Source organism: Triticum dicoccoides, chromosome 5A (genome assembly GCF_002162155.2).
Source record: "Triticum dicoccoides isolate Atlit2015 ecotype Zavitan chromosome 5A, WEW_v2.0, whole genome shotgun sequence".
In the NCBI taxonomy this organism is placed as follows: domain Eukaryota; kingdom Viridiplantae; phylum Streptophyta; class Magnoliopsida; order Poales; family Poaceae; genus Triticum; species Triticum dicoccoides.
The window spans coordinates 629,972,351-629,982,082 of record NC_041388.1 but is presented as its reverse complement, the minus strand read 5'-3'; the positions used below and the strand labels follow the sequence as shown (position 1 = coordinate 629,982,082).

The window sequence follows — 9,732 nt, the reverse complement described above, 5'->3', positions numbered from 1 at the left end:
ATCTTGGATCCTACCTAGAGTAATTTGCTTCGCTTTGCCAACGAGTTTGCTTCCAAGACAGCTCGACATAATTTTGTTTCCAACATAGAGAATGTGTGCTTAGAAAGATGAGAGGATTTCTCGATCTAGGATTAAATCGCCATGATTTACTTTCCATCGTGGCAACCCACGGGCATGCATTAAGCTAGTAAGTTTTTTCTTGAGAAATCATTAAGCTAGTAAATGGTTAAATAGCAACGACGAAAAAGATACACCCTCGCCGTCACGGGCTTGGCCATTTCCCTTTCCCCCCTTTTTTCTTTCTTCCACTTATTTTTTTCTTATTCTTTTCCCATTTCCTTCCATTTTCTTCCACATTTTCTCTAATTTTTTATAACATTCTTATTTGTTCATTTTACTCTGTTACATTTTTTAATTTATGTTTATGTTTTACTTCTTCTGGCCTTGTGTTTTTTTAAAAAACATATGGACATGTATCAAGATGTCCATGGACAATTTTTAATATGTTTTAAAAAATATATCTTTACATTTTTAAGTACATGAATATAATATTTTAGACAAGAATAATTTTTGAATGCAAGATGACCATTTTATTTCATGCATAGAAAAGATTATATTGATGTAAAGGAACATTTTTAGTTTTTAAATATTTTTCCATTTTTAAACTAAATGTTTAAAATAATTTTTAGAAACATGTTAAACAAGCAAAATTTTCTCGATTTAAAATAAAATAAAATATAACGAGTTAATGGGCTGTTCCATGGCCGAGCTGTCGATGAAATAACCCATTTGCAAAACAAAACGGGCTAAAGTGGCCTCTAAGCCCACTGCGAGCCGCTTCACACAGAAGGCCGTCTGAAATGTATACACGGGCCGGGTCTCCCACCGAAAACCCATCCGCGTGACACACGGCCACCACTATATATTCTCTCCCGTGAGCGCCCTCCTCCAAACCCTAGCCGCCGCCGCCCCCGCCCCCTCCTCTTCGTCCTGCAAGCAGCGCCGCCGCCTTCCACCGGCCCGAGCTCCAGCCTTCCCTTCAACCATGGTGAGCACCTCTCCGAAACCCTAGCCCCTCGGTCCCATATCTCGTCCCCCTTCCCCTCTGACGCGCGCGCTGTTTTCTCGTCTCAGGCTGACGTTGATGTCGACCCCGAGGTGGCGGCCGCCGGCCCCAAGAAGAGGACGTTCCGCAAGTTCAGCTACCGCGGCGTGGACCTCGACGCTCTCCTCGACATGTCCAGCGAGGACCTCGTCGGCCTCTTCCCTGCCCGCGCCCGCAGAAGGTAACGCGCAGTCTCCTTTGCGCTGCGAATCTGCATCCGTGGCTGGCTGCGCTTGTCTCTGCTCTGATCCGGCTTGTTGATTCGATTTGTGTTTGGATTGGTTAGGTTCTCGAGGGGTCTGAAGAGGAAGCCGATGGCGCTCGTCAAGAAGCTGCGCAAGGCGGTGAGTCATGGTTCCCCTAGTACACTTGTTTGTAGTTGAGTGCCGAACAGTGAACTGCTTGCTTATCTTTGTATAGATCTGATTTTTGCCTGCTCCGCTCTTAATTTTTGACATCACTGTAGTTTCGGAATTGTGCTTGAGTTGAGCTATTTAGTTCCTTCTGGAAATTAGTCCTCTACGTTCGTGTTAATATCAGTTCCTCGTTAGTTCACCATGGCAGGCGGCGTGCAACTATAATTTGTCCCGGATGGCCTATGCTATTTAGTCTTGTTTGTTGAGTTAGTCATAAATGGTGGATTTTTTCTTATTCAAAGCTGCTGAACGATGTAATTAAGTTTGTTTTGTTGCTGCATTAGAATTACAGCAATTATCCCAGTCTTGTTTTGTTGTAGACATGCATTGTTAGAACTTTGGATGCAGATTTTCATCAACTGTTTCTGTGATTTTCCACTGGAAAATGTATATGTATTGTTTAGTCTGTTTCGAACTTCATGGTATGGTCTGTTTCCATTCTTTATGATTGTGTGGCAATACTGAATCTGTCAATAATATAGCTCTGCAGGATATGATCCATTCTGGCCTGCTAATTTTGTACTATAGGAAATGCAACTTCTTCCAACTAATTTATTAGTAACATTCATTAATGCTTAAGGAGAAAGTTCAGTCATCATGCTATGCTGCTACTATTTTAATCCGCTGTAGCTGTTCTGATGTGTGTTTCTGTGTCTGTAATTTGCTCATTGCCTGTTTTTTGCTAATTCAAGTGTCAAGTATTTGAGTGGATAATATTATGTAGACATTATTTGTAGCAGATAATATTTGCCTTGACATGATTCATTATGTAACAATGGAATTTTGTTTCATAACTTGTATGCTGGCACAAATTTTGTCCGTATAAAATTTTCATGTGGTAGTCTATTCTCTCTTGCCCATTTCATTGTATTTTGTGGACCCTGTTTGCTGTTCATCATCAATGTGTATGATATATGACTTGTTTGTTTCTTGTGCACTTTGATCTGTGCTCCGAGTTTAATGTATCTAGTCATGTCGTCTCCCATTTAATCATGTCTGTAGAGATTGAGATGAAGATGAGATTATATCCCTATTGGGATGATTGCCAGCATGATGGCAAAACCTGTATTTAGCTCTATCTGATCATCACTACTGATCGAGTACTCCAGCTTTTGGATCAGTCGTCTATGTTTGTTATCTATATGCATGCTTTCTTTGTTTTTCATCATTTGTGTTTATTAAAGTCAGCTTTTGTTGTTCTTTGTGGGAGGTTGAAATGAAGATAATATTATATCCCTATTGGGTTGATTTGCCGGCATGATGGCCTAAATTCTGTATTTAGCTCTATCTGATCATCTCTCTACTTACTGACTATCCGTTTGCGTGATTATGTACTACTGGGGAATCACTTTTGAGATTTTTTTTAGTTACTTTCTGTTATGAACCTCATCTATAAGTCTCTTGCTACAGCTTTTCCTTCTATTTACTTTGCACATACATTCTCTATGTTTATCTCAGCAACTCACTCATTGTCTGTCCTGTAAACAGAAAAGCGAAGCCCCTGCTGGTGAGAAGCCTGAGCAAGTGAGGACCCACCTCCGCAACATGATTATCATGCCTGAGATGATCGGAAGCGTCGTGGGCATCTACAATGGCAAGTGCTTCAACCAGGTGGAGATCAAGCCGGAGATGATTGGGCACTACCTGGCAGAGTTCTCCCTGTCGTACAAGCCGGTGAAGCACGGGAGGCCTGGTATCGGTGCCACCCACTCGTCGAGGTTCATTCCTCTCAAGTGAGAATATGGTCAGGAAAACTGTCTGAGATGTCTGGAATCCAGTGTTCTTATCCTAGTCAAATGTAGCACCTGATATGCCGTCTGTCAGTCTAGTGGTGGAGCAGCTCCCTTTGAACCTTGAACTAATCCTGTTCCAGATTTTGAAGTTATCATGAGGAGGATCGAACATGTTTATCTCCTTAAAGTTGTCATCTGTTGCGATTTGTGTGCTCTTCTAAATTTTGATCAGATTTATCGTGTTAGTCATCAGGCTGTGAACGGTGCTTGGGATGATATTCTGCACTATTCGCTTGACAAACCGTTAATCTGGCAAAAGCAACACATTAGTTAGCAGCCGCTCCTTGATCTTTATCATTTTGAATGCTTTGTGATCTTTGGCATTTTGAAGATCTGCCCAGTAAAGCATAAAAATCTTGTAATCAGAACAAGCCCTAAAACAAGCTTCCAAAAGACCCAAGCTATGGCAGTGAAGTGTCATCTTGAGCATATAGCCTCAATTAGGGTCACCAGTCCAGATCCTTTGGCCTCGGTCATTGTAATCCCACTGGCTTTCCTTCTAAATTTTGCCAACTGTCTTTAGTCAGCCATCTCCCAAGTGTCACCCGTTCACCCCCGATTGACACTAATAAAAAAAGGGGAATTGAGAAAAAAAGTGCGCTACATGGGATTAGAACCTGCATCAAATAGCTAGGGAACACCTAATACCATGACCGACAACCATAACACCAACCCAGGCTGTGATTCAATACTTGAAAACAAGTCTTTTAAAACTCTTTTTCACCATTGTCTGATGACAAAAAGAAAGGCATTTTCTTGAAAAAAAAATCACTGCATAAATGATGATGTACTATACGTGTGAATGTGTAGAGGGACGAGAGTGGCGTTTTGGCTCCTAGGTGCATATGCACCCATTGTCGAAATCCAAATTCCTAGAAGTTGAAAAATTGGAAACAAAAATCCCGCGTGTATATCCGGACATTTTATGTGCGTTCACAAGGTTTCGGTGAAAAACGACGTTTTTTGTGGCTTGTGTAAAAAAGACAATTTCTGATGCTTCATTCTAACTATTCACGAGGCATTTCTTTATCTTTTTTACACAAGCCACAAAAAACGTCGTTTTTCACTGAAACCTTGTGAACGCACATAAAATGTCTGGATATACACGCGGGATTTTTGTTTCGAATTTTTTAACTTCTCGGAATTTGGATTTCGACAATGGGTGCATATGCACCTAGGAGCCAAAGGCAATTACGTTTCCACCCTCCCTATATTTGTCTTAGGGAATCTATACATGAAGAAATGGTAAACTAAAACACTGGTTAAACAAGCTTTGATTTTAGTCACCTTGCCACCAGGGGACAGGTTTCCAGCATACCAGCCCTACATTCTCTTCACGATTTTCTTTTCAGCAGGAATCCAGTCAGCAACATGTAGTCTACTCCCACAAGTAGGAACCCCTGGATATTTGATAGGCCAGGCCCCTAATTTGTACTTAAATAGGTCATCATAACTCTGCCTTTTATCATCATCCTGTAGCACCATCAGGACTCCACTTTTTTTGAAAATTTGGTTTTCAAACCTGACATGTGTTCAATGAAACACAACAACACTTTGAGGTTCCTAACACTATCCAGATCATCCGGTATGAACAGGATAATATCATCAACATATTGCAAAATGACAACTCCCTTATCAATTAGGTGGGGGATCAGGCCCACAATCTGACCACTTGACTTGGCTAACTGAATCATTCTCTGCAAGCAGTTGGCAGCTATGTTAAAAAGGAAATGGGAAAGGGGGTCACCATGTCTCACCCCTCTAAAATTCGGCATATCATCCTAAAATGAAACGCATTATTTGCCTTCTCTCTTTTCCTTGGACAGTCTATCTACAGAGAATACATACTGTACACACATGATCCTATCTCCGATATTGGTTATGATCTCAATTCCGGATAGAGATATCAACCACATTCATTTTCCCCATCCTAGGCGACTAAGTTCAAGATATCTGATGCGCACGCATGACACTCCCCAAATGCTAATCAAGTGCCTCAATTAGTAGTAATAACACTTGTAATAATAATAGGCAAAGCCAGGTGGACATAACCGTTGGCCAGCTCCTCCCCTGACAGACATACAGTTGCGGCACATGCTTAGCGCCGCTAACCGTGGGGGTGGATCGCATTTAATGCCACCATGATTCTCTTGATTCCTCCTCATGTGGCTCCAGATTAGACTAGCACCCGCATGCTTCAGCTGCAGAGGGCGAGAGACACCAAGCGTGGATTAAACTAGGTTTTGGTCAATGTTTTGCAGCTACTTGTTCGGGTGGTTTACAGTTGGCTTAGGCTTAGGCTTAGCCTAAGCAGCAGCTTAGCAGGCGAGTAGATCGCCATCCCACTGGACTGGATTTTGGAAGATCGGCAGGCAGGTATGTACACATAAATCATGATGATCTATCTATCTGGTTGGTTCATGACAGTTTTTGGAATATATCTGAAGCAATCATCCCATTTATTGGCTTGATCTCTCGAGCGTGCGTGCGTGCGTGCGTTGTCGTTGATGCGCACAAGCGAGCTCCAGAAGATACGCTGAACATCACGTTAGTTCGTCTAATAGCGGCATCTGAAATTCTGAATAGCTCTTGTCAGATGAGCTTTTAGTTTCTGCGATGATAATATGTGCAACCTTTACTTTCTGACGTTAGGAAAGATGGCATGTCATGTGTCAAGCTCAAAAAAGCTTTGAACATGTGATTTGCGCACCATAGTTAGGCACTCCCTCCGTAAAGAGATGTAAAAGCGTTTAGATCACTAGAGGGAGTACTTCTGAGATGAGGTTTTTAGTTTCCGACTTCCTGTAATTGTAATGCAAGATTTGGTGTCTTGATAGATAGAGTTGTTCATACAGCAGCACGTCTACTAGAACATTAGGCAAGGTCATAAGTATGTGACAAGCTGGACAATGCCATGAATTGTGATCTCTTCACCGTGGTTAAACAAGCAAAGCTACACTGAAAACAAAACAAGCAAAGCTAGTACTAGTTCTACAAGGAAATTTAACAAGCATTTGCACGGAGCGATTTTTCGACAGGATACAATCCAAAAGGACAATCAAGTGCTCACTATACATTGCGAAAGACGCGTAGGCGAAATCTTCGCCTTCCTCATACAATTTTCACTTGCATTCAGATTTGGTCAGGCTGAATGGCATGCTCCATCCATGGCATAGAAATTCAGAGTTCTTCTGGCACCGGCAGCCTCGGTCAGGCTTCGGAGTTGGCGGTGAGCGTGGCGAGGTCGAGTGGCTGCGCGTGGTTGTGGTCGTTCTCGTAGGTGACGTTGAGCATCCCGGCGTCGCCGCGGCACCGCTCCACGTGCTTCCTCGCCGGGCAGTCCTTGATGCTGCTGCACCGGTAGTATCCCCTGCAATTAACCAACAACAAGTTCATACTTCATACCCGCCTGAATTTATTACCACCTGATCATATCCAATTGTAATGTCTCACTCAGCACCAAATGCATGCTTGCACGCCCAATGAATGCTGAGATCGACACGGCTACGGTGCATGCCCACAACCTCTTACTGACATTTCTAATAAGTTTGTTTCATTCATGGATAATACTTGGTGATATTACATAACAATGAACATGAGAGAGAGAGAGAGAGCTAGACTAATTAACCAAGATTGGAGCATAATATACCTTGGGTGTGGAGAGCCTTTGATGGGTTTCTGCCCGTACTTCCTCCACGAGTAACTGTCGGAAGGTATATCGGCCACCTTGTCGCTCACCGCCGGCATCCTCACCACCCTCTTCTCCCTCGGCTTCCTGCAAACCAACCAATCACACGATTGTAAGTAAAGTAAAGGCGCACGCAATCGGCAGAGCTAGATAAATCAATGGCGCGCGCATGCGACCGGCACCGACTTTTTCTTCGGGCAGTGGCATTTGCCGTCATCGTCGGCTTTGTGCGCCGCCTTCCTGGACGCCGGCGCGCAGGCGGAGGTCTCCGACATGGTGATCAGCTGGCTGCTCATGTTGGTGAAGAAGGACGTGGCCGCCGACGAGGTGCACACCGAGTTGTCGAAGCTGAAGGTGATCACCTCCGGCTCCTTGCCGCTCCTCGCCGCCGGGATCTCGATGTGGAACGGCTTCTCGCTCGCCGGCTTCGGCTCGAAGTGGAACCTCTTGTTGTCGCTGCTGGCCGGCCTCTGCTGCTGCTCGAGTATCCTCTTCTGCGGCTGCTGCTGCTGCTGCTGCTGCGGAATCTGATGGTGGAATTGGATTTGAGGAGGAGGTGGAGGGGCAGGAGGAGGATTGGCCGCCGGAGCTGCCGAAACTCTGGAGCCGTTGATCTGCACGGCGGCAATGGAGGCGGGAGTACACCCACTCAAATCCAGGATTGGCGTCTGGAAGAACATGTCCCTGTCTGGAGCCTTGGCCGCCGGAGCTGCGGAAAGTCTCGAGCCGTTGATCTGCGCGGCGGCAATGGAGGCGGGAGTAACGCTGCTGCACGCACTCAAATCCAGGAGCGGCGTCTGGAAGAACATGTCCCTGTCCGCAGCACCCTTGGCCGCCGGTGCAACGACCTTGCCGTTGCCGGCGGCACAGGGAGCCGCCGCCGCCACCGGCACCGGCATCTGCTTCAGCGGCGTCGGCGGCGGCGCAGGAGTGCTACTGCTACTCCCATGGAGTTGGGGGGCACTGGCAGGTGGGCAGTACGGCACCGGCGGGGGAGGGTGGTACTCAAGGAGGCACCTCGCAATCGGGTCGGCCGGCGGCGAGCTCCTCCGGCCGACCCTCGCCCTCGCATGGCCAACCCTATTGCCGAGGATGTTAACCACCTTGCTGAACCGGGACACGGCCTCTTCGGTCTCGGCCGCGACGGCGGCGAGCCGGAACGGGTCGCCGGCGGACAACGAGAGGCGCGCGACCAGCCTCTTGCAGCTCACCACCGCCGCCCGGTTGGCCTCCTCCACCCCCTCCATGGACAAAGAACCCAAGAATACAATCTTGGTGGTGCAATGGAATCAAATAGCTCTAGTCTAGATCGGGTTGAACATCAAGAGATGGACAAGGTGGAGAAGAGTTTCACCATGCAAGCGCATGCAGAAGCTTGCGCAAGGTGAGCAAGGTCGCGGCAATGGCGGCCGGAGCAGGAAAAGGTTCCTGCTGGATCTCGCGGCGACTTTATACAGGGATGGACCAGAGCATATGCGACATTGTTAGTCTCTCTCGTTGGGACCTTCACTTGTGCAGGAAGTAATTGGCGCGGGTATAATATTCAGGCCGAGAGTGAGAGGTGGAGCACTACCAGAATAAAAATTTAGCAAAGTCAACTAGGCTGGTGACGATCACAGCCGTCGATTTGATCGACGGCCGGGATGTTGATTCACCTGTCCTTTTCACTCAAGGTCACACTATTTTTCTTCTTCTGTTTTTTAAGCTGGTCAATCAATCAAACTCCAGCCGTCATCTCAAGTGTAGGACACACAAACAATTCCCATGGAAATTCTTGTGCCAACCTTCTTTAACCGATATGTGAATGATTGTCATGTTGGGTCACTGTCATAGTGCCATTTGATTAAGTCTAAACACTGGGCAATACAAGACCGCAATAATTCAATGCTATATAAGAAAAAAGAAGCTACGTATGCAAGTTGTTAGTACAACAATAGGATAAAAGTCTGCTTATGAATTCTAGAAAGTAGCCCGGATGAAAATATAACACCCCCCTCCCCCCCGCTGTCCGGCCTAAAATATATATATATGAAGGATGCACCCTCTAGAGTCAACGTTTTTTTCTTCTGCATGTCGCTCGCATTACCCTCCAGATCGACCCATGTCGCCGCCGCAAAGAGGAAATCTGTTACCGCCGCCGCCACAAAGAGGAAATCTGTTACCGCCGCCGCCACAAAGAGGAAATCCGTCGTCGCCTCCGCCACCGATTGCCTCCTGTGTTGCCAGACTAGGGTGAAAGAGGAGAAGGACCACTAATGAGAGGGGAATAGATCAGGAGTTTTTTTTTTTGCAAAGTTCCTAGTCAGCTGGTGGCCCCTAAGTTGACGTGGTGTCGGTCAACGCGCCTCATGAGCAGGCCAGCGAGCGCTCGTGCAAAGAAAAAAAGAACCTCGGGTGAACCACTTACTATAAAATTAGGACCTAAAGATGCATTTTGAAAGTAGGACTAAAGTGAACTGCCAAGAAACTTTTAGCATCTCGAGTGTATTTAACTGTATTATGAAACTTTGTACATACGTAGTATATGTGTATACATATATGGATTTTTTAGAATTTTTTAATATGCGTAAATAAGATTTTAGAGAAAAAAGTACAAAGCTACCATGAGCCCTGTGGCCAAATGCACCTTTTAGTTTTGACCCACACATCTACGCCCACTCATTTAACCAACGCTTTTGTTACTCATTATAGTGAATAATTTATTACCACTGTAGGTTAAGTTAGAGAGAG

At 45.5% G+C, this 9,732-nt stretch overlaps 2 protein-coding genes and 2 non-coding genes across 4 annotated transcripts; 3 read left to right on the top strand and 1 right to left on the bottom strand.

Moving 5' to 3' along the window:
• Positions 1-911: 911 nt before the first annotated feature.
• LOC119303576 (40S ribosomal protein S15-like) lies at positions 912-3,462 on the top strand. Its single transcript, XM_037580705.1, has 4 exons — positions 912-1,048; positions 1,135-1,286; positions 1,392-1,449; positions 3,010-3,462. The coding sequence occupies exons 1-4, from the start codon at positions 1,046-1,048 to the stop codon at positions 3,256-3,258; spliced, it is 462 nt and encodes a 153-aa protein (XP_037436602.1). The 5' UTR covers positions 912-1,045; the 3' UTR covers positions 3,259-3,462.
• Positions 2,524-2,610, top strand: LOC119304677. The gene has a single exon (XR_005148404.1). It is a non-coding gene; the product is annotated as a small nucleolar RNA Z102/R77 (small nucleolar RNA).
• LOC119304673 lies at positions 2,731-2,819 on the top strand. The gene has a single exon (XR_005148400.1). It is a non-coding gene; the product is annotated as a small nucleolar RNA Z102/R77 (small nucleolar RNA).
• Positions 3,463-6,224: 2,762 nt separating the features above from the next.
• Positions 6,225-8,706, bottom strand: LOC119303574 (protein WRKY1-like). The gene is made up of 3 exons (XM_037580704.1): positions 7,189-8,706; positions 6,964-7,089; positions 6,225-6,684 (listed from the first exon to the last, which is right to left on the bottom strand). The coding sequence occupies exons 1-3, from the start codon at positions 8,247-8,249 to the stop codon at positions 6,525-6,527; spliced, it is 1,347 nt and encodes a 448-aa protein (XP_037436601.1). The 5' UTR covers positions 8,250-8,706; the 3' UTR covers positions 6,225-6,524.
• Between the last annotated feature and the right edge of the window lie 1,026 nt (positions 8,707-9,732).

Bases quoted from the DNA above. Each gene is read 5' to 3' on its own strand.
- LOC119303576 (XM_037580705.1), top strand. The intron at 1,287-1,391 runs GTAACGCGCAGT...TGGATTGGTTAG, and splicing joins CCTGCCCGCGCCCGCAGAAG to GTTCTCGAGGGGTCTGAAGA. The intron at 1,450-3,009 runs GTGAGTCATGGT...TCCTGTAAACAG, and splicing joins TCAAGAAGCTGCGCAAGGCG to AAAAGCGAAGCCCCTGCTGG.
- LOC119303574 (XM_037580704.1), bottom strand. From the start codon at position 8,249: ATGGAGGGGGTGGAGGAGGCCAACCGGGCGGCGGTGGTGAGCTGCAAG. The intron at 7,090-7,188 runs GTCGGTGCCGGT...GTTGGTTTGCAG, and splicing joins TGCCACTGCCCGAAGAAAAA to GAAGCCGAGGGAGAAGAGGG. The intron at 6,685-6,963 runs GTATATTATGCT...GGTTAATTGCAG, and splicing joins AAAGGCTCTCCACACCCAAG to GGGATACTACCGGTGCAGCA.